Here is a 25003-nt window from a genome sequence, read left to right as displayed (position 1 = left end):
ACACACTGTTTTGAGGACTTTGTAATTGGTCCACATTAAGCCTGGACAAATGTGGAAAGGTACAAGTCTCTAAATCCAAATAAAAATGAAGTCATTACTGATTCCAGCTCTTGTCATAAAACAAACTTTGTCTGATAGAGAGCAAAAAAAAATCATAATTGAAAGATTGTTTATGTTCGTGACGATATCTTACTATTTGTCCTTGATGAAGGAGGTGTCCCCGAAGGCGTCCTGTTGTCCCCTCAGCCCTATGTGCATGGTGTGCTTAAAGTCCCCCATAGGTCCACTGATCATGTCCCTGGTGATCGTCAGGGAACTGAGGAGACATTGGCATTAATCAGGATATGTATGAGTAGAGATGCATGCTGTTCTACATTGATTTTGTATATGTCTAGGAATGGTCTTGGAAGGATGCCTACTACTAGGAATGGTACCTTTTGGATTGGTACATTTTTAGTGTTACACTCCACAGCTACAGTCAACTGGGTTTTGCATCATTCTGGTACTTATTTCTAATCTCACTACAAAAGAAATTATATAACAAAGTTCTTAAAATAACTCAAATATATTTCAGAAAATTTTGCAATTCTTACTGGCTAAAGTCCTATATAAATAAATATAAAACATGTATATATATTTTTCCTTAGATGCTTAAAGGACAACAGTCAGATTGTACAAAAATCAACCAAATGGCATTGAGCCTGTAATGATTTTTCATTTATTTGTCTGGCAATATAATGTTGGCTACAGAAACAGCATTTTGTTAATCAATCCATGTATAGTGAGAAAGAAGGAAAGTAGAAATAGAACTGCATACAAGTGGCAAGGAAAATACAGTATTACTAGTATTAATATTATCACAAATGAAGTGTTAATATCAATACACTAGTATCAATATTATCACTAATACTAATACAACTATTGTGCTAATACTATCCCTTGCTCCAATACCAGGGGATTGGGGTAGGAGTGTTGGGGTAACAAGTGAACATCTTTAAAACTTATTCCTTTATTGGCCATCTTCTAAGGTACAGTCAATGACTGGAACCCTTTGACATGACCTTTGAACCTTTGCCCCCACCACTTCTTCTTGGGTACAGTCAACAATTGGTGACCTTTGACATGACCTTTGAACCTTTGCCCCCACCACTTCTGGGGTAGTCAACAATTGGTGACCTTTGACATGACCTTTGAACCCTTGCCCTTCACCACCAAGTTCAAACGTGGATGTGCACACTCACCCTTCCTTCCCAACGGCACCCCGTTTACTGGTGCTTGCCCTAATCGACGCGAGCATGCTGTATAGGGGGTCAAATGTGTTTACCAACTGTGATAAAATTATCAGTGTCTGAGTTTTACCAACACTGTTAAAGTACCCTGGGAAAACGCCTCCTAGAGCCGTGCGCAAGGTTTACCGATCCCCGCCACACGGGCCCACGGAACACCTGCCGCCCAACACCCGCACGCCCGACAATCTAACCGGCCTCTCAACTATTGCTTGCCTCCACGGCTCAGAGAAGCAAGCGATAGTTGGGAGCCGGCGTAAGTGGGGCCAGCTGGTAGTGGGGCTGGTGTATAGTTGTGGGTGCGCGTGATGCAGGGGATCGGTAACGTTAACTCTTCTTTCAATTGCAAGCTTCTTTGAGCTGGATTCCCAGGGTGCCGTTAAAGATGATTTCTGTTGAAGTTAGGGTGGTTTAGATGTAATTGCTATTTTGGTGGAGGAGTTAATTTCGAACAAAGCAAAGGAATGACATGGTGACTGCAATTTTTGTTTCTTTTTTTCGACTTGGATTTACTACTACGTTAGATTCCGCTAGGTAAATGTAAAATGGGGAAAAGTAAAAAATAAAAAAAATGTCAAAAAAAAAAAATAATGACAATGTAAAAAGCTAGTGCTGTTTAATGTTAGTGTCACCTACTCTACAATAATAGGATGACTATGATTATGAGTCAGCAACATGTCATATACATAGTTGTCAATGCTACATTGTACTTTAATACTCATATTGATCTACACATACTGCACAAGTGTAACAGAATGCACTTTAAGCTATGGCAGATTATTCTAACTTCTACTGATTGATATACAGTTTTTGGTGGAGAAACTTCAAACTATGACTAGCGACTCAAGAACAAGGCGTAAGAATATTGATGTTCAAGTGTAGAAAAGCCATTTTTTACATAAGCTGAAGAGTGAAAATGCTTTGTACAACTTACTACAAGTTAAAAGCAATGAACTTGAGTATCTCAAAAGCACTATAGATATACAAAGTGTTACCATAATGGCAAAAACAACAGGAAAAGTAAAATCATATACTTCACTTACCTTCTCTTTTCTGTTTTTCTAGACCCACTGCTTGGTGGTGCTGGAATAAGAAACAACAGGGTATGAATAATGACATAATATCTTAGTAAATACAGGTAGGATAAAACAGTTACTTCTTTGAAACCACATGCAACCACTTAAAAGTTATATTTTACAAACGCTATATGTAAAGAATAAAGACTACATTCTGTTCAATGAAGTAGTCATGATTCATTGACAACTTCCCATGAATATTGTGTACATACATGACATTAAAAAGGTTTAAACAAAGTCAGGAATGAATATGTAAGTGGTTGATCACTTGATGGTATGTACGGCATATACAGCAAGACAGCAAGGGGATATATGGTATGTACAGGGGAAGTGGATATCAGATGGCACCTGTCATACTGACGATAACTTCAGGCATGCACAGACCACACAGGGACAGGAATGTAGCAGGGATTTTACTGACAAAACTGGCAAAATAAAGCTGGTAAAATTATCAAAGAAGAGAGGAATGCTGCATGATCTAAAACATCCTTGTTCAGTAAAAAAGGGTGTTTTGCATCAATGATGAAACTAGACCAATGATGGTAACTGAACATCATTAGTTACCAAATTGATGCTTATACTGTACTATATTTTTGTTGTGCACTTTGCTTCTCATGCAACAAATTGATGGTATGTGTTGTAATATGTACAGCACAATGAAACCAAAAGCATTTTGCTACTCATACTCATTCCTTTGCCACTGTGGTGGTGTAGACACAGTCAGTTTGAAGGGTAGGGAGGAATGAATGGCATCCTTTTATACACACACTACACCCTTCACAAGGTTGGGTGTCAACTTACTCATCACACAGTCACAAGACAAGGTCACAAGCTCAACAGAAATAGGGGAAATAGAAATGGAAACATCATGCTTTTATGAAATAATAATATTACTGTTGATTGTCAAACTTTTGTGGTGGTTTTATATTCACGATTTTCCTGTAGGTCGCTATACAATAAATTCATGGCACGTATACACCTCCCTTGTAGTGTATAACTTCTGTTACTAAATTGTTTCAACTGCAAATCTTTACCGTAACTCAGCAAAACCATCATTTTCCTGCTGAATAAAACCACCGCAAAAGTAAATCAATATACAGTGAAGTATTCCAAAATCCACTTTCATGATGTTTGAATCCCCCATGCAGACCCTCTGTACCTTGCGTCTTCTCCATAAACTCCCTGACTGCTGTTTCAGCGTTTTCGAGCACTTCCCGGTGCGAGGTGACAGAGAGAGAGGCATGCACAGAGAGCGGGCACATAGCAGACATAGGCAGTGAGTCAGAGTGCAGCACAGAGTTATGCATGCAATAAGTGGAGCAATAACAAGTGCAAGCAAACAGAGCGTAGTCGGGGCAGAGGTCACATAGCAGCGTGTACAGTTGTGTCAGGCCCAGGAAAGGGACAGGCACATTGTTGCCATACTACAGACGATTACTTCAAATACCATCATACATGTCCGGAATGCCTGCGTCTTCAACAAACGGATTTGTACTCTTTCATACTTCTTTACTACCGGTATTCCTCCTGAAACAGTTTGGATGACATTACCGGAAGAAGTTATTTGAATTCTCGATTTCTGGTGTTCTCTTTGTATTATTTCAATGTATGTTGCAAAATACATAATATGTAGGTCACTGGATAGAGGAAAAAGATCATGTCCTCAAACAAAATACTGTACACAACAACATCAATTCTAATGTCCTAATCCGGTATTTACATTTTTGACAGCAATGCATGTGAAGTGCCTAATTTTAAATGATCCTGTAGAAAAAATGAGATATCTGAAAATATCACCCTATATGGATACCAGAACATCTTCATAAAATGTTATCATGACCTATCTATGACACGAAGGTAAATACAATGTATATAGAATGTTGTATGATACAGTATCTTTTTGTAGTATGCAATTATTTTCCAGAGGGTTTTGGTAGCATTTTACTGAGTACAAGACTGGGTAGACTGGTATCAGGCTGTACTATAGCTCCTGAGTCTCTTATGTCCACTCCGCGAGGGGACAGAAGAGACTTGGGGCTATAAATAGTATAATACGGCAAGTGGATTTAACTAATTGATCCTATAATTGAACAAACACAAATATGCAAGGATTCATCTGGCATACTTGCTGGGCAAAGAACAGTAATATATTCACGAAGAAAGATTCGTTCAGTGTGGAATTTTCCAGCTTGAGGGACAACTCTTAATTTCCTCCTCACTGTGCCCTTCCCTAGCCTCAGGCTACATACTTTTCTTCTTCTTCTCACTAAGTGTGGTACAAAGGCTGGGGATAGTTTTCACTACCTGCAGGGTGTGTTTAACCCCTGCCTGCAACACCAATTAGGGTCAACAGGTGGAGCTCAAAATAGGTCATTTGAAACATGCCTAGGTAACAGTTCACAGGGAGAAGGATTTCTCCAAGGGGGCCTATTAGCACAGAGACAGTACAGAACTACATGTGTACAGTGGTAGCCTTGAGATGGCCATTACTGGGACCACTGCTGTTCCTGACCATGTTTTCCTTTGAACCGAGTCAGAACCCTTTCCAGGGGTGCTACTGAAGAGTACTGTAATTCACTTTGTCTTCACGGTACCAAACTTTCACGGTCTGAGAAAATTTAACTTGTTCTCTTAACTAAATGTTCACTATTGCAGCAAGTGCACATACAAAACGTCTGTGAATCATTTTTTATCAGTAATGATAAGTTCACGTTACAGTCGTCACCGTGAAAACCGGGAACATAACAGTACATTGAAAAAATCAGGAATTACAGTAGGTTAGAAGAAACAAGACTCAGAGACACAGCTGGAAAATACACGACAGGTTTCTAGATCTCTAGACAAGGAAAGAGACCAAAAGGACACACAAGAACTACATAGAATTAAATGCTGCTAATGTTAGACCACGTTCATACAAGGTTTAACAAATCTCAATTCATCCAGGCAATAATCTCCAAGCAGATCCTATGGTGCTATAAGATAGTATCAAACTCAAAGCTGCAATGGCCAAGAAGTATAACCAGCCAAAGGGAGTTAACTTAAAAGGTCGCAAACACACTTCTAGGCCGGCTACACTCCTCTGCCAGCTTTTAATAATATCTTATACTACTGTAGAATCTGCTTGGAGATTAGGCAAGGGAATGATCCGGATTTGCGAAACCTGGTACGAACAGTCCCAATCCGGCTCTGAGGGGCCTTCTCTGGATCCAGGCCCAGATCAATCCCATGCCTGGGTGAAAATTCATACCAATGGTATGAAGGAGGTCACAGTTTCCTGGTGCATGTGGACTTACTTCTCTTGTAGACCTTGACCTTGCCGGGAGAGTTGTGATCATATGGCGCGGTGTTAGCCGGGCTGAACAGCCCCACCTTACCGTTGTGTAACGATCCTTTCCACATTTCTGGCCTGGAAACAAATCACAGTTTTCATGAAATTTTATATACTTTCACATCCTGAATACTATCATGGTAAATGTAAACATAAAACTTAAATGTTTTACTAATGTTCAATAAAGGTTTTCTTTACTGAACAAAAACACAATTTTTTTAACAGTTCACCTGTATCACCTATATCCATTGTTATAACTCCTCTAGTTACTAAGTACTAGTAACGTTATATCAAACTACACTTGACTAAAAATATTGCAGTTTAAAACCACCATCCATCGACTTGATATCCCTATACGTACCCTGTTTCTAAAAACCATGGGCACGCAAAAAGCTTAACTAGTGTCATGTTATGATAAATCACTCACAAGTTGTAATGTACATGTGTTAGAAGAAGTTGAATTTTCTTGACCGATATGAACAATTCTTATTTTCTTTTTCTGTTACACGTTGGCAGCTTCAGGTGCTAAAGACTTCAAAAGAAGGCTCTTTGAAATTGCACTATTTTCTATAAACAATGAACCCAAACAAAGCCATTGTTCTAAAACAAAACACACCTAAAACAAACACATACGACTGATACTGTAACTACCCCTTACACTTTCATTCGCACGTCATCACCCACCCCCCACGCACACGCACACAGGTAATTTTCTAGAAAGTACCTGTATGAATGACATACACACCCAGTTTTAAGTGCTAACTAATGACCACTTTAAGTCAATCCTGTACATATAAAGGAGATGTCCACACACCTAGTAACACATTAGTAACAGTGGTATTCAAGCAATAGGAATGCTGGTGGCTATGATGACAGCCTGTCCGGAAACACATGTGATCAACATGGCAGGACTCGGAGACTCTCACAGTATGAAGGAAGCCAGATGTTTACTAGTCAAGCTTTTGGTGCCTCCCGCTTTCTAACCTAACCCTTCCCTTATCACAGGAAGAACACTACACACACATGGCCTTCGCTTACAATGAAAAACAGACCCAAAACCTCAGCCCCAGGGTTCAATGAATTTATACAGCCTGTTCTAAGCCATAATATGCATGTTTCGTGGCAAGGAGTCTTGTTTAGTCCCTAATTACCATTCTAGAAGACTGTGTTGTGTTTCGATGTGAAAGTACATGGCAGACATGCTTGTGTCTACCTCAAGGGACAAGTCCTAGATTTTGCTAATTAAAAGATTCTTCATTAGCAAGAGAGGAAAATAACACAAACAGTTTTAGAAAGGTGTAAACTTTTGCGTTCCTTTTAGCCTTTTTAGGTTAGTCTACGATACAGTTACAAGTTACATCATGTTATGTTAGATGTTGTCTTATGTTACAAGTCTTGACAGTTGTGTACTGTCTAGAGCAGAGAAGTTTTAGATATACACATGTATTAAAATACTAAATGTTGTGTTAAATGTGTTGTAGCCTTATCCCACTAAACAACTTTTATAAGAGAAGCCATTTACACTAGGATTAGGAACTACAGGAGTGGACCCCCCCCCCCCCCAGCTAACATCGCTACAATGTTGTATGTTACGGTATGTCAATAGAGCCAACCAACTTTCTTGTCTTCACATTCCAAGAATCCTAGCTCACCCAAAATCATTACAGACAAGTTACACACTCGCAGACAAACATTATAAAACCCTACTCACCCCTTTTCTAGCACTGTTATGACGTCTCCAGCTTGAAAACACAGAAAGTCTGGTCTGCTGCCCTGGTAGTCTGTCGCAGCTCGTAACTGCTGTGGCTTCATCTGAGAGAGGAGAGAAGGGAAGTGGCTTCAGTCTGTGTCTGCTGCCTATTTGCATAACAGTGACCTCATCTCCCCATAATTGGTAAAAGCTGGGTGCCCTGGGGGGATGATTCCCCGCCCTCCAAGGCTGGGGCAGTCCCACATCAGGAAGTAGTCTCTGACTGGGAGTAGAGAGTGTCTGACTGACTGTACAGTGGGTACCCTGGTTTGGGCACTTCAAAAGGAGGCATGTGTGAGTAATAATCTAGGCACATGGGACATAGATAGATTTCATTCATGTTCTACCAGTGCATTTGGTTCTCTTTGCACTGGCTAAGGAGTCAAGCGCCTTGTTGGTTCTACATGTTGGATAAAGGCAGACCAAATTTGCAGTAGGACTGCTCTTTCTGTGGCAGTTTACCTTGCTCTGGTCCCTTTCCATTAATCTTGAAATCAGGTATTTTGACATTTCTAGGTCACTCCTGCAACAGTGACAGAGAACTTTTGGAATGACGAAATTTTGTCTCAAAAGTAGAGTTTTGTTGTTCACAGGAGTACAAATTGAAACATAAACATTCACAAACAACACAAACTTTTCACACCTTACAGTCTAAAACAACAACAGGGCAGAATTTCCCAACACTGAAAGACAATTACGAACAAAAAAGTCTAACAAGTAAAATAACCTCTCATAGAATGTTGTGAATTATCATGAATTCCTGTTGTTACTTGTCGGCCTTAGGCCTTTAAGTTGGTATGACAATACAACCCAAACCTCAAGGCCCTTTTTATAGTGTTGTACAAACACTTGAAATGGAAATGGGCCCATCGGATGTTTGACATTGTGACGAGGATGTAACATACAAATATTGGGAAACAACCACTGCACAGGGAACGGTAAACATCAGAGTTAGTCATGACGTCTTTAGCAATACAACGAGGAAACTTCAACATAATAGTTTCACTGTAATTACATATAATTTTCCATTTTATAGCTATTTAACTGCTTGTTATGACACAAGTGTAATGACAATAAATGCAAAAATGCGATGAACTTTATGGAGTAATGAAACCTGCTTCCCTACGTCATACACCTGATAATTAATTCATAGGTAAATTTTCTAATGAGTTTAGACAAACCCTTGATTAGGCAACATATCTGTCCTTACAATTTCACCCTTACAGGAAAGAAGCATTTCTCTAATAACAACTTGCTTTCCAGTCTCCAAAAAAATATAACAGTATCAACAAGTTGTACATGTGTTTGTCTAAAATGTGCAAGTCTTGCCATGTATTGTAGAGTTCATACATTGAATCAAATAAACCAATAGTTACTCACTAGTCTCAAATCTGGAGAACTAATTTACATTTCCTGTTACTAGTACAGTTTCACACCACAACTTCCCATAGTTGTACCAGGGGAAATATCAGCTCCGGTCTAGTCATAACTGTACACATAGACATAGATGAAATCATTAACCAAGGGATCAACCAGTACTGATGAGGGGGAATCATTAACCAAGGGACAAACCAATACTGATGAGGGAAGGGTCCACTCTAATAAATATCTAGTTGGTATGATAAAAATGAATTTCAAGTGTTGACTTCCTGAGACCTGTAACAAGTACCTTTCTCTACCTTACGGTGCACTAGTTACATAGACTACCATTAATATGTAATACCCGGGCTGTGATTTAAATTTAATGCCAAGTTGAAAATCCAAATACGGCATAAGGATGCTTGAAATGATGTTTAGTTGGGTTCTTCTATTTTATTATATTTTGTTGTGTTGAGGACAACAATTTTTTTTTTTCACTTTCTAACTGACATGTTAAATGTGTGTTTTACTGGATCAAGAAGGTTCTTCTTGTTATAACCTCTTTGCTTTGGTGAGTATTCATGACAAAAAGAATACAACATGGTGTATTTCATATGACCTCATGTCCCAACCTTTGGCCGTAGGGTCAGACTCAGCTAGGATGATACCTTGGGTGATACAGAACACCAGCTGAACACACTGCCTGCACGGTCCCTACAGTACAGTGTAACCTGCATATATATACATGTACTAACTTCCTATCGCTGAGTCATCCCACTTATAACACACAACCATATAAGGGCAAGGTTAACTGAGAAACATGAAAGTTGCGCAGCTTTCTGACACTACCCACAGGAATCCCTGGCAAGTGAAAAGGATCTTATTTAGGCAGTATCAATTGATAAAAAGGACTCTGACGTCATTCTTGGGCCAGAAAAAATTAATTTCATGGTTTTGATACTACTGTTAAGTGCATAAAATATAAAACTACACTACTGTTAAGTGCATAAAATTTATATTTGCAGGGGTTGTAGTACAATGGAGTACGTCCATGAAGGTTAGACATCCAGGTAATAAGATATGCCAACAAGCAGTTACTCAAGCAACTGGATATGATTTTGGAAACAGTCCAACTTTTCAGTAGTCAGCATTCACTAGTTTTCCTCAGTGTCAAATCATATCCAGTTGCTTGAGTAATGGTTTTTGGCAGCACAATGGAGTGTTTGTACAATGGAGTGTTCGCTATGTTTTAAGTTTGCAGTTGAAATACTAGTAGATAGATCAAGTCCCTGTGAAAATAAGTGGGTTTCCAGTAGAGCTGAATTTCTGAGAAACATTACAGGAGCATGCAGGAATGGCAGCTATGAGGTGTACCTGCCCCATACATGACCTTGCCTCTGGCTATGTGTGTGTGTGTGTGTGTAGGGATGGAACCACACTCCACTGGGCCTGCATCAGGGCTCGAAATACCACCTGCATATGCAGGTTAGTGCAGGTGAAATTGGAACTGTGCAGGTATTTCTGGTGTCTACCTGCACCTAACCTGCACTGGTCCATGCACTGGGTTTTATAATGACAATGACAATGACAATGAAGTTTATTGCATATTCATGCCCCATTGGGGCTAAATGCAGTCAGTTTGGTACATAGTAAGTAATCGGAAAGCTATACATATATATTACAGTTTACATGTTTCTTCTCTCTTCTTAAAACATGCGTGGACGAGCTTACAGAGTTTTTCCAGTATATCGTAGTTAGATGATGACATAAGGTATTTGAACAGATTTTCCTTCGTCAGGTGCGCATATTTTTTATCTATATGTGTAATATGTGTAGCATTAGCGAATGCATTTCGCAGATCTTTGTACAGCGAACACTCTAGGACAAAGTGTACTTCGTTTTCTACATACATGAAACTCTTATCGCAAAATATACATAGTCTATTATACATATTATCGAATGTCCTATGATGTAGGTGTATGTGAATTGTTATAAGCTGTATTGACTGTTACCACCTATTAGGTAAAAGAAAACATAGCAATGGTTCGTAAACAATTTTAGTATGGTCCATACTTCCTAAATTCAGAGTGGTGCAGGTAAAATTTGTCTGGTGCAGGTAATTTCCTATGTTACCTGCACTTGTGCAGGTATGTAGAAAAAAAAAGGATTTCGAGCCCTGTGCATGTATCTGTGACAGTCACACTTTACAAGTATTCCTTCTTAGTTTGTTTGTATGGTATACATGTATACATCAGGTAAACCACACAATTCTAATGGAACAACTCACAATGGATAACCTCCTTGGTTGAACCAAATTGTTTTTCCAATCTCCCCCCCCCCCCAGCTTGTTAACCTATCGGATCAGTAAAACTTGACGCATTCTATGCTGCTGCTGCAGATTTACCTCCGCAATCAATGCTATTTGCTGCAGTATGCCGTATTTAAGTGAGAAATGACCCAAACCCAGATAGATATGAAATTTACCTGGTAGTTATCACAGCACAATCTTTAACCCTCACAATACCAGGCACCATTAGAACTGGGTGTAATAATCAGAAATGGACACTTACAAGGTTAAAGGTATTGTTAGAACTGAAGCAGTGAACACAATCAATATGTTCACATATTTCTGTTGTGTCAAAACAAGTCTCACAAAACATAATGTTGAAGACATAACATTTTCTTCATCGACTGTGACATGTATCAAACAAAATGGGTGGGTAAGAACTAGTTCAAGAATCGTTATCAACTGGAACGCACAGACACAAACACAGACAAGTCAATGGGTGGGACAACAACAGGGCATTGTGACAGACTCATTAGCAGCTATTGTGATAATCTAATTAGCTGCTAACAGGTGTGTCAATCAACATCACAAAAGATGTGGATTTTGGACCTGTAAAACTGTAATACTAATTATGACTACTAGATCTGAGATTGACCGATCAGCTAGCTTTGCCTGTATACCAAACTTGATGACATGTTTACTAGTAAATTGTAATATACCGGAAGGTATGTAGTTTGGGGCAATTATGATCTGGGGTCCTTTTACAATAAGAATAGATTAAGAAAAAGAAGCCTTCCAATGCCTGTATTGTAAATAATGATGAATAGTAATAAAGTGAATGTCCCTCTCAAAAAGAAAACCCAGAAACCCACAGTGCTGCATTGGCGAAACGATGCGTGATAAAGGAGGTGCAATGCTATCACAAACCACTAGGGGGTGCTGATATCTACATACTAGTACATGTACTGTATACAGTATCCTTCATTGTGACAAAACTAGAGCAGGTGTATCATTTAAATGAAACATGGCTAGCATTCTTCATCCCAGGTCACCAGAAACCATACCATCCACCAAGTATGTCACGGTCAGTGACTAGTAGGACCATGGAACTTGTTAAGCTCCCCTCCCCGAAGCACCTCTATAAGGAGGTCACTCTTGACATGATAAGGAATTCCTTGCACTTATGGGTAAGACAAAGAGTGAACAAAGAAAGAAAACTTAATGCAAACTTAAACAAAGCAATGTTCATGTAAAGAAAACATATTTTGCTGTGGCGATGGAGTCAGAAGACTATTCCTTGATTCTACGCATTTCTACCTTTTTTCCCTTCGTTTCACGAAGGGTTTGTTTTGAGTGCTGTTTTTTTGTGAGAGGGACGTTTGTCAGCCTGATAACTGGGGAAGGCATGGATGGATTGTTTTGATATTTGGTATGTGGGTAGGGTTAGACATGACAAAGGAATGGTAGGAATTGCGTTACGGCAGGGCGCTCTAGCGGAGTGTTATTGTACTGCAGCAGAACTTCCGGTTTTGATAATTTTTTTTCGGGACATGTTTGGGTGATGATTTTTAAGTGGTAAGTAGCTGTATAAATGAATAGTAAGGTGTGTAAGTTTTGGCCACTTAGGGGTTTTGCTGGGGCGGTGAAAGTCATTCTTGTGTTAGGTTTTTTGAAGGAATTATGGAAGCAGGGGTCGATGGATCGGAATGACTGTAGGTATGCAGATAGCTTAGGTAGTGATGTACATAATTGTATGATTATTATGCAAATTAGGAGGTAATTAGCAGAATGCAATAGGTATGTGTGCAAACCGTTGTAGGGTACGTGTCTGTGGACAGAAAATCTCATGAACGGCATGACAGGTTGATCTGATATTTGGTATGTGGGTAGCTCTTGAGACAGTGAAGAAACGTACGTGGCGTTTTATCGTTTAGTGGCTTTTGACGGTTTTGCCGGGGATGTTTGTAGTTGGAAAATAGGTCCGGCAGTAAACCAGTGTGGCTATATTTGGGTGTAATGGCGTAATGGTTCTATATTTGGGTACTGACGTAATGCTCATGCCCAAGCCGACTGCAATGGTTATATGTTGGTTGTTACGTCATGCAGTTGTGCATGGACCTACCCGACCCCACAGGAAGTGACCCCCAAGGTCATAGTTGCGACAGACGTTTGTATCGAAGACTACAAGAAAATGGTTTATAGGGATAGTACATTATACATGATGGGGTGTACATGTATCCCATAAGATTTGATAATCTGTAGACCAAGAATAAGGGTAATGATGATATTGTATACAGGGGCGTATATCATACGTTTTAAAAGGGTCTATACACGTAACAGTTACTACCGGTACAATACATTGCTGGACAAAGTTACGTAAAGTTTATGTACGAAGTGGAGCAGGGTTAAGTGTTTTTCACAGTAACTTGTAGTCATTGATATGATTGTTTATAGGGACTGTACATTAGACATATGGGATACACCATGTAGTGAACTGCATTGTGAAACAAAGAATGTTACATCATCATTGTTGCAAGCAACAAGTCGGCAATAATGATCTCTACCGCAGGAGTCGTATATTATACGCAAAGGGGGCTGTACAAAAAACTATTATTACTTTGTGGAAAGGGCCATGCAATGTATCAAGTCGTCAATATTTGTTTTATCTCGATAGTCCATTATACACATTGGAAGTATATAACGTACTAAATTGCGGAGCTAGGCAGCAATGTGCATATTTAATATCTATAAATATCTTTTTTTCAGTTACAAATGTAATACATGTACGTTTGACTGTCCTGTTATGAAATGCTGCGGATTAATTAATTGTGCAAACTAGCCCCTGGTTTGCATTGATAGAACTTGATTATAGAAGGCATCCCCCAAGTTATCTAGAGATCAAAAATCACGACGATCCGTCAACCCTTCCCATGTTATTACCCTCCAAAGGCATTCATTCCTGTTTTTAAGACATGCACTGGTATGGTAAAAGTGACACTAGTGTCGTAGACTGGCATCATCAACAAATTTGGTAAGCACACTCATAGCTTCCATATATCCAATAAATTTTATTTCTACAACTACAGTCCTGGGTACCTCGCAAGTGTCACTTGTACAAGTACAATCATTAGGCTACAACACAACATATTTGCTAATTATGGTACTTTATCGTCATGTTGACGGTCCCTGCAGAAGAAAAAATTCTTGTTTTTTTTCTGAAATCAGGCGAAATTTAATGCATTCGCGGATGTGATCCATAAAATTTACTTGCTGTGGCCCAATCGGACATACTAGTACACTACTCAGTTAGGCTAGTATTTCTCTCTTTGTTAGTTACATGTGTCTTATGTTTGAGTATCTGCTAATATGAAATGAAGTAGGCTTATAAACTGTCCTCATTACCTATGCAAATTAGCCCCTAATTTGTATGATAAAATTTGATTATGTAAGGCATCTCCAGAGCTATCTCACTCATTCGCTCGCTCACAGTCCATGACAAAAACTATCTGCATTCCAAATACCATGACAATCTGTGAACCAAATTATTACACTCCAAAGCAACTACATAGGCTCGGAAAAAATCCTGTATAATTCCGGACAATTTTGCCAATCGGACGTATCATATACTGTTAGGCTAGCCCCTGAGATGTCTATAAAAAAAACACCCTCAAACCACCACTCCCTCACCCATTTCACGAAGGTTGAGTTCTGCGAACGCTTGTAGTAATTATATTTGTTCCAAATGTTTCTTTTGAGTTTCAGAGTTAGTACTTATATGAATATGATGAAAAACTTTGAGTAATGCTAAGCTTAATTGCGAGCTTTTATCCGTAATCAAAAGTACGCAATTCAGCCGTCGCAAATGGCTGCTATGAGTTTGGTACAATGAAGTGAATGAAAGTGTTACCGTGGGAAGGATGTCCACAATGTCGGAGAACTTGGGCCTCTTGGCAGGTTCGTGTTCCCAGCACTGCCTCATCAGCTCGTAGTACTTCTCTGGGCAGTAGTCTGGCTTCTCCAGACGCTGGCAGTTAGGCGCATCCACCGCTTCCAGGATCTACACAACAACAACAACAACAACAACAACAAGTTAACATCAACAGTAACATCAGTAACATTAACATCAACCAAGACGGGGGCCGATACCGACTGTCAAGCACCTTTGACCCTTTACTGACGTCACACTTCCGTTCCGGATGTGTGACTTAGGCTTTGGGTCATTACAACTTGAGAAGGATCAGAGGACTGATCGAAAGCTTGTTGGTAAGCGCTTTATTTTGTGTACGGATATAAAGTCTTAAAAATTGTACCATTATGTTAACTACCGTCACAGATGAACTTACATTCAAGTATCAACAGTATATGTTATAATGATAACGTGTATCTTTGTCTCACTGTCACATAAAATTTTCGTTGTACAATTTCAGCAAGACTATCACAACTGTTGATCTTATCGCTGCAAGATGACTGTCACTGCATTTTGTAAAACACAAAAATAACTTTCCTATGACTAGTATGAGAGCCCTCAAAAAAATTTGTCTGAATATGCATCTTGTACTCTTCAGTACAAACAAGGAGCTTTTATCTGATAAAAGCTCCTTGGTACAAACCTGGTGTATGCCATGAGGTGATTTACCTGGCATGAAATACAAGCAATCAATTCGCTGTCTTTAACTTTTTGCCAAATGTCATACCATGTGAACCATACATGGGTGATCTATAGCAGTGAATCAGGCATCTGTTGAAGGTCGATGAGATCGACTGAAAATTCACCGTGACTGTTTTCCTTTTGTTGGATCAAACTTTCAAAGCTTAAAACTGTTCAATCATGGTCAGACTTATGTTTTCCATCAATGATCTAGCCCTCTGTTTTCATTTATCCTCACTAGTGAAGGAAATGCAAAGGCTCCAGTGACATAATTTGTGTGATATAAACATTAAACATCTACAACACAAGCTTCTGAAATCTGAAGTTAATGGTGTTGGAAATCTAAAACCATGACAACTTCAGACCTGCCAATTATCTAGTCTAGACCTGTGCAGGAGTTGGTGGCATGTGGGCCCTGTCTGTCCACTTCCTCCTCCCCCTGACCAGGGAAGTCCCTGGGGAGGGTTCTGGTTACTGAACAGATTCCCTAACAAGGCAGGAACACAGCTAACATGAAGGGAACTCTGTAAATCTTTCTGTAATTGGAAAAACAACTCAATACTTGTACTGTAGTTTAACTAGTTAACTACAGCCTGTGTAAGGCCCAACCTACACACAGTTTTTACCAATATCTGTGGAGATGTCGGGAGGGATCTAGAACGTAGGGGGCCGGACACCCATGGCGCTTGCAGTCATAAACATATAGCACAATTTTCCAAATGGCGTTATCTGCTAATGAGCCTTCCCGAAGTCGGGAAGCATCTACACGCGCGCGAAGCTGTCGGGGACCCCTGCTTAGCTATCGGTAAGGTATCGTACGAATGGTCCGGACCTTTCGGGAGAAATTTTCCCGATATCTTGACGGCGATATTGCAGTTCCGTCTAGAAGCTGAAAAAAAGCTGTTGGCAAGAGGTTGTTGGCTCGCCGATATCGGGAAAAACCGTGTCTAGATTTTGCCTAAGAATCATGGTGTGGGGTCATGTGGCACAATCGGCAGGGTGTTCCACTCACAACCCAGAGGTTCTGGGTTTGAATCCGTTGATGTGCCGCTGATCTTGTGCCCTTGGAAAAAGGCACTTTACACATCTTTCCTCACTTCACTCAGTCTCAGGTGAAATTGAATACCTAGCTTCAGTTAGGGTTGACATCTTTAAAATGAAAGTATCAACGTCTTGAGGTTTGAATGACATACTTTAAAAGTATCATTGTCCATGTTCACTTCAGCACATTTTGTACATAACACTGACTGTAACTGTCAGAGACCAGGTGATATCTGATAGACTATGGCCCATGGTACATTTCCTCTCAAGTCCCTACTGATTTCTGCACTAAGAAACACAATACCAGTTGAAAGTGATGCTATTAAAAATGTGCCTAACACTGGGGATATGGTATTTCCTACTTTCTGCAGATTTATAATGAACTGTCACTTATATTTCAAGGATACTTCTCAGTTTTCAAAGACATTCAGAAAGTTTTTCTATTAAAAGTCATCAACTTTGGGTTCACAAGCATAGTTTGATTTTTTTGGTGACGATTATAGCTTTCATGACTTTTTTTGGGGGGGGGACTTTAGTTTATTCATGAAAGCTCAAAACGGCCTGCATTGAGGTCATGAGGCAAGGGTCAGACAAAGTATAATACAGTTTACATCATTTAAAGTCCCACTAAGGCTTATAAGGCCATGTACACAATTCTACATACATAGTACTTAAACATAATGACTTTAAGCATATTGTCAACCCAAACCTACACAAATTTTTCTTCTTTCATCAAGAGCTATCTGCCAACAACAGAAAACATGACAAAAACTTAGCTGATACAGGACAAAAGATATCATTTTCAATGTGGCATTAGGCCACACCAATTTAATTTCTTGGTTCACGGATTCGCTCGCTCCTATTTTTTGGAATAAAAAATAAAAATCAAAATTACCACTCAGCAAATTTTCACTATTAATGAAACCATTCAACAACTTTCTGGGGTAGCAAATTGGCTTTTATATTGTAAGCTCCTTAAAGTGTGGGTACATATGCTGTTACTGTACAATAATAGTGTTTTTGTACTTTTTTCAAGCTGAAAACTTTTTTTCTCTTTGTTTTGGATTAGCCGTTACCTTTACCCCAACCATTTTACAATTTTTATTGTTATTTTGCCCTCTCGCTCCATATTTTTTATGAAGAAATCCGTGAACCAAGAAATTAAATTGGTGTGGCCTTAGGTTGCTGATAGAATCATGGGAGTGGATATGGTTTGCCCTGAAGTGAGGATTAGTATAACTGAAACTTAGATCATTGCTGCCGCATGTTTTCCATTTTTGAAAAACTGCCTCATTCCTCCCAGGGAGGGTAGAATTTCCAGCCATCAATGTTAGTTAGGCTGACATTTCCTTAGCCTTGAACTTCTAGGACTGACATCCTGGAGTTCTGAACACTTTTCGAGTGTCCCAAGAGGGTCTGCATGCTCTTTTATGTAAGGCATAGGCAGTCTATCTTTATTTCTCGTAACTTGTACGGAAAACCATCTTATCCACATAATTCGTAGTGAGGCGACCTAATTTAGCGTAATTGCCTTCCTTGATTTAGTGTAATACGTAGGGGGTTCTTCTGAATTAAGAGCGTAAATCGTTGTCGGTACCCCCATGCAGACCCTCTCTCAAGTGGCCATGTATCAGAAAGTAAAAAAAAAAAAGCTCGTGAACTACCAGGCAGGCCAAAGTTACATGCTGTACAAGTATATAACTTGTACTTTTGGGGTGGGTATAAACTACATCTGTTAATCAAATCATTATCATGGCCTAATGAGAACTAACTACATACCAAACCCTGCATGCTGGTTTGTAGAAGTACCTGGGGGAGGGCTCCTAGAGTGAGACCTTTACAGGTGGCTGAAGCGATGGAATTCCATTGTCTGATCCAACTGACAATGTTGAATTAATTCCCATAGTATCCCTTTGACATGAACATCAGTTAATGAATACCAGAGTCACATTAAAAATCCAAAAATTAGAAACATGAACTTCTGTATAAGCTATCAGGTTGCCAGGTGGTTTTGTGCTTTGGGCTGTTGACTTAGTATCAAAAGGCACCTCAAAACTCAAACAGACAGTATAGCTGTATTATAAATACTCCATACCTGTGCACCAGTGAGTGCAGCCCATGGCTGGAACCCATAACAGAACATCTCCCACAGAGTCACACCAAACCCCCACACATCGCTCGCTGATGTGAACTTCAGGTAGTTTATAGACTCAGGGGCACACCTACACAACAAAAAAGACAATTCAAAGAGTTAGGTCAAATGTATTGCATTTGACTATCAGTAAACATAAATTTGAAAAAACAAACGAAAAAAAACAATAGTAAGATCTATCTGCAACACAAAAATCAGGGCCATAGCATGTCCAGAAGCAGTACCACAGAAAGTCACCATGAGGACCAATATCGCACTCAACTTTTTCTTCTCTTCAACTACCCACCTTACAAAAATATCATAAAGATTCATCTACAGCTTCTTGAATTATGCTGTCCACAAGTCACAAATATGATCCCTTCTTCGCATGGGTATTTTAGATATAATGCAGATAATACACACTTTATGATGAACACAAAAAGAGAAGTTGTCTCACCATGCTAAAGGCAACTTGAGATTGACATTGAAGTTTGTTTGGTAATAGTCCTTCCCTACTCCCAGGGCTCTGGACAGGCCAAAGTCACTTATCTTTACCTACAAGGGGGGAGAAAAGAGACAATCATTTAGAATAGAAGTCAAACTCTTATCATGGTGTTTTAAAGATACAATTTGCATGTTGTAAACCTGCATTGATGTACAAGTACTACAAAACAAAAAAGTACATGTACAACAATGCAAGAGCACAAAACTTTGAGATTGTTACAAAAATGTTTATGCAATTTGAAAGGAACCTAGTGCTACTTACTATTAGTCAAACTGAAGAGTGGCAAAATTGGATCAATTTTGCATAAATGAATAATTTCTGAATATACAGTAGAAGCCGCTTAATTGCACGGTCTATTTGCCAATGAATTTCGTGCAATTATCCGGCTGGTGCAATTATGCAAAGTTATCTAGCAGGACCACACTGGTTTGGGATTTAGGGATTTTGTGCAGTTAACAGAAGTGTGCGTTAATCCGTTGTGCATTTAACTGGCTTCTACTGTACATGACATTGTATACATGCATCTATCACAGCAGTCACAGAACTAAACTTTTGCTGTGACCTGACCTTGTCTCTACTGAAGACCAGGATGTTCCGTGCAGCCAGGTCCCTGTGTATGAGCCTGTTGTCCTCTAGGTCTCTACTGTACGTAAGCTATGATCTGACTTTGCTACTAGTACTACAGTAACTGTACCATAATGCTGTGATCTGATCTTGCCTCTACTGTACTTTATTTTTTCCTGTGACCTGACCTTGTCTCTACTGAAGACCAGGATGTTCCGTGAAACCAGGTCACTGTGTATGAGCCTGATGTCCTCTAGGTCTCTACTGTACATCTGACTGTGCCTCTACTGTACTTTAGCTATGATCTGATCTTGTTTCTACTGTACCATTGCTGTGACCTCACCTTGTCTCTACTGAAGACCAGGATGTTCCGTGCAACCAGGTCCCTGTGTATGAGCCTGTTGTCCTCTAGATCTCTACTGTACTTTAGCTATGATCTGACTTTGCTACTAATGCTGCACCATAATGCTGTGATCTGATCTTACCTCTACTGTACTTTATTTTTTCCTGTGACCTTACCTTGTCTCTACTGAAGACCAGGATGTTCCGAGCGGCTAGGTCCCTGTGTATGAGCCTGTTGTCCTCCAGGTACTTCATGCCCTTGGCCACCTGCAGAGCAAACTCACACAGGGTGATGACAGGGAAGTTTGGTCTGAGGGAGGGCTCCTTTAAACACTCCAGCAGGGACCTCAGGGGCGCCAGTTCTGTTACCTGTGGGCAAAAGAAACAACTGTAAGTAAATCTCTGTTTTTATCCAATTGTAGAGATTGAATTTTATTTGATAAATATAGTTTACCTGGATGAAGGTGTGGGTTATGAAATGAATTAATTTGATCAAAGATTTAAGTATAAGGTACAGCCATTTTTTCTCGTTGTTTCTAACTAAGTTAATTAGTGTTTTTGCATGTGGACAGAATTTTGGATACTTCATCAAACACTCAGATACATTTGTAGTGTAATGGACCATTGTTTTGTGTATCGCCAATTCACAAGTTTTCACAGATAACTATAGGTCCTGGTTCATGCCTGGACCTGGACCTGATCCTCAGGACCTCAATTGTACCTCTGCCTGAATTTACTGTACAGGTACCTACCACCACCTGAATGTCTTAACGTCATAAGCATACAAACAAACAAACAAACAAACAAACCCACCAGCATGAAGGAGTTGTCATAGTCGAGTACCATTTGAGCCTGACCAGGTACTAACAAACAAGTAAACAAACAAACAAACAAACAAACAAACCCACCAGCATGAAGGAGTTGTCGTAGTCGAGCACCACCCCGTACAGTCTGACCAGGTACTAACAAACAAGTAAACAAACAAACAAACAAACCCACCAGCATGAAGGAGTTGTCGTAGTCGAGCACAAACCCGTACAGTCTGACCAGGTACTAACAAACAAGTAAACAAACAAACAAACAAACCCACCAGCATGAAGGAGTTGTCGTAGTCGAGCACCACCCCGTACAGTCTGACCAGGTACTAACAAACAAGTAAACAAACAAACAAACAAAAAAACCCACCAACATGAAGGAGTTGTCGTAGTCGAGCACCACCCCGTACAGCCTGACCAGGTACTAACAAACAAGTAAACAAAACAAACAAACAAACAAACAAACCCACCAGCATGAAGTAGTTGTCGTAGTCAAGCACCACCCCGTACAGCCTGACCAGGTACTAACAAACAAACAAATAAACAAAACAAACAAACAAACAAACAAACCCACCAACATGAAGGAGTTGTCGTAGTCGAGCACCACCCCGTACAGTCTGACCAGGTACTAACAAACAAGTAAACAAACAAACAAACAAACAAACCCACCAACATGAAGGAGTTGTCGTAGTCGAGCACCACCCCATACAGCCTGACCAGGTACTAACAAACAAACAAATAAACAAAACAAACAAACAAACAAACAAACCCACCAACATGAAGGAGTTGTCGTAGTCGAGCACCACCCCGTACAGTCTGACCAGGTACTAACAAACAAGTAAACAAACAAACAAACAAACAAACCCACCAACATGAAGGAGTTGTCGTAGTCGAGCACCACCCCGTACAGCCTGACCAGGTACTAACAAACAAACAAATAAACGAAACAAACAAACAAACCCACCAACATGAAGGAGTTGTCGTAGTCGAGCACCACCCCGTACAGCCTGACCAGGTACTAACAAACAAGTAAACAAACAAACAAACAAACCCACCAACATGAAGGAGTTGTCATAGTCGAGCACCACCCCGTACAGCCTGACCAGGTACTCGTGATCCAGACTGTGCATGATGGACGCCTCCTTCAGGAAGTCAGACTGGCCCGCCTGGATCTGTTCCTTACTCAGGCACTTCAGAGCAACTTGAACCTGGGGGAAACAACAAGTAATCAAATAAAACATGTAACTGTGCGGTTCAGGCATGATAGAAGCCTCCTTCAGGAAGTCAGACTGGCCAGCCTGGATCTGTTCCTTACTCAGGCACTTCAGAGCAACTTGAACCTGGGGAAAACATCAAATAATCATTGAAAAATAAAACGTCTGATTGTTTACAAAATCATATCCAACTGCTTTTTGCCGTATCTTATTACCTAGATGTCTTTATCAACTCACCAAGTAATCAGTGACAGCTGCAGATTGGGTGAACGTCAGTTGTACTGTCAAATCTGTCAAATCTTGTCTTTTTACTGACTAGTTCTTACACTGAACTATACATCCTACCACTCTGGTGAGTCTGACTGCAGTCATCTTCCTACTCCAAGCCTATTGACAGTTCATTCAAATAACTATGAGCAAATGGCAAAGCAAAGATTGTACAAAAAACAGATCATGAGTCCTTACCCTTTCTCCGGCTTCACTGGTCCACAATCCCTGCTGCACCACCCCAAACTCCCCAGTACCGATCTCCTTCTGTATGCTGATGGCCTCTGCTGGGATGATGTACTTCCCTGGTTTAGCCGTGCTGTCCGCCTTGGGAGATGTCGGCACCTTGTTTTTGTGGGACACTTCCCTCTTGGAATGGGTTCTCAGAATGCTCTGTAAGAAGAGAAGATCACAAAATTGTATTAAATTGACAGTACCAACTGAATATATAGACTCTCCTTATACAACCATTGCTTTATTCTCACCAAGGTTTCCGTGACAGTCTGTCACCCTCTTCAGGGCAATTCTGGCGGGTTCACATTGTACTGCAGGACAGGTGTAGCTGTCCACAGTGACGTACCAACCTGATGAAACTTTTCACGGATGACAGTACCTACTGGTATGTTGTGTCATGTTGTGTCCTTTTTGCACTCAACTCAAGAAATAGTTTTAAATAAATTTATAGCGGTAGTTGAACATACACTCCACTACCAGTGGGCTTAGCCCACTGCTATACCGGTAGTAATTACAAAAAGTTGTGTGGCCAAAGGGCTTTGTAACAGAGATGGGTGCCGTCATAGACACCATGTATAGTACTAGTCTGTGAAGGACTTTGATGAATGCTGTTTGCAAACAGTTTGGATCTATCAATTTAGGCCATGAAAATTGTTTGTTAGCTCTAATAACAACAGCCCCCTCCCCTCTCCATAAGTCAAAGGTAAAACCCCAGCTCCTAACCAAGTGGTAGCCGAGGTGGTGACCCACTGACATAAACACTTCCCAAATCTGGGTGCTTACTTGACCATTCCCATCAATTACTGCATTCTTTCCTCCCTTTTATCATCAATAGCACATTCTTTCCTCCCGTTTATCTTGGTATACAGTTAGGCCATGTGGCTTGTATATCCCACATTTCTTTACATGTTTATGTTATTTCAATCTCGTTGTTAAAACTTGTTGCATGTGTAGATATTTTCACAGCATGCCTGTGCAAGATAGTTAGATGTTTATTTTTTTCCAAGAAAAAATATATTGTACCACTTTGGTACATATAACTGTGTAACAGTTGGACCGGCAAATCGACCATGCCATACGCCTCTAAGCCTTTTGGCATAATCGGTTGCATTCTGGGTTTGTGGTCTGGCAGCCTGGATTTGGCGCGGGTTTGAAACCCAAAAGTCAGGATTGTCTGTTTTTACTCCTTTCTTACAACTGCAATGAAAACTTTTTGATGATTGCGCTCAATGATGAAAGCTGCAAACTTTACATATTCCAACTTCAACAGTTCAAGGTTCCAGGTTTTAATTGGAACATATGAATGACCATTGACTGATCAGACATCAATCATTTTCTAATGACTACATACAATAGGTAGCTTGCAGGTAGTCATTAGAAAAGATGTTCCATGGAGTTTGCAGACGAAATAATTCTGTAATGTAGTAAAATCATCACTACAAAATGTATTTCCGGTGTCTTGATTTCGTGGCGAAGAGATTACTATGACTACAGCGAAAATAACACCAAGGCAAATATTTACAGATCTACAGTAGATGACGCATGGAGAGGGATTGGTAAGAATTGTGAGGCTTAAGGTTTGACTAATGACTGCCAACATGGACTGTTTAGTCAACACATATACATGAGCTGAAGTAGCTATAGAAGGGGCAGACTGCTTTCCTGGGAGCTAACTTAAGTACTGTGTGTATAAACATGCAGGGACTGGTTTATACCAGGCACACCTAGATATGGGGGGGGGGGGGGGTGCTTTGAAGAGACTGGACTAATCACTACTTGTGATATGGCTACTTCTTTGTGCCATTCACTCCAGATCTGAAGACTTCCTTGACTTGGTCTTTGATCAGGGCAACCAGGGAGACATAATAATCACTATGGGAAAGTTCATTAATATGTACATGCCTTTCATACATGCTACACAGAGGGACTGGCAAGAGAAGTACAAGTTGGTATCTGTATGCAGCAAACAAGTTCTTACAACCTATACATACTGATCTTGGACCCAACTATCAAGCTGAGTCTACCAGCAAAATAAAGGAAATAGCCTTTCAAAGGGTCTAGATTCTCAAGTTTTCCTAAGGAGCATGCCCCTGGACCTCCCTAGGATCGTTGTGCCTTCAACAGGATTTCCATTAACAATCCAGGGGATGGAAAAA

At 40.1% G+C, this 25003-nt stretch overlaps 1 protein-coding gene across 15 annotated transcripts in view; it reads right to left on the bottom strand.

Moving 5' to 3' along the window:
- LOC118431189 (activated Cdc42 kinase-like) overlaps positions 1-25003 on the bottom strand; it is a 92636-nt gene that overhangs the window by 8269 nt on the left and 59364 nt on the right. For 11 of the 15 annotated variants that reach the window (XM_035842312.1, XM_035842313.1, XM_035842309.1 and 8 more), the window contains 11 exons: positions 22812-23006; positions 22188-22340; positions 20495-20686; positions 19364-19461; positions 18871-18997; positions 14994-15143; positions 7402-7502; positions 5656-5768; positions 2330-2369; positions 1242-1298; positions 194-316 (listed from right to left, as the gene is read on the bottom strand). In XM_035842312.1, coding sequence (XP_035698205.1) covers positions 194-316; positions 1242-1298; positions 2330-2369; positions 5656-5768; positions 7402-7502; positions 14994-15143; positions 18871-18997; positions 19364-19461; positions 20495-20686; positions 22188-22340; positions 22812-23006 — 1349 coding nt within the window. Of the gene's footprint in view, positions 1-193; positions 317-1241; positions 1299-2329; positions 2370-5655; positions 5769-7401; positions 7503-14993; positions 15144-18870; positions 18998-19363; positions 19462-20494; positions 20687-21225; positions 21299-21502; positions 21563-22187; positions 22341-22403; positions 22473-22811; positions 23007-25003 lie in introns of those variants that run through there. The other 4 variants (XM_035842307.1, XM_035842311.1, XM_035842321.1 and 1 more) reach the window with 4 other exon arrangements.

This window comes from Branchiostoma floridae, chromosome 14 (assembly GCF_000003815.2).
Source record: "Branchiostoma floridae strain S238N-H82 chromosome 14, Bfl_VNyyK, whole genome shotgun sequence".
NCBI classification, from domain to species: Eukaryota; Metazoa; Chordata; class Leptocardii; order Amphioxiformes; family Branchiostomatidae; genus Branchiostoma; species Branchiostoma floridae.
Note: the sequence above shows the minus strand (reverse complement) of the source record. Positions and strands in the feature narration are given on the sequence as shown.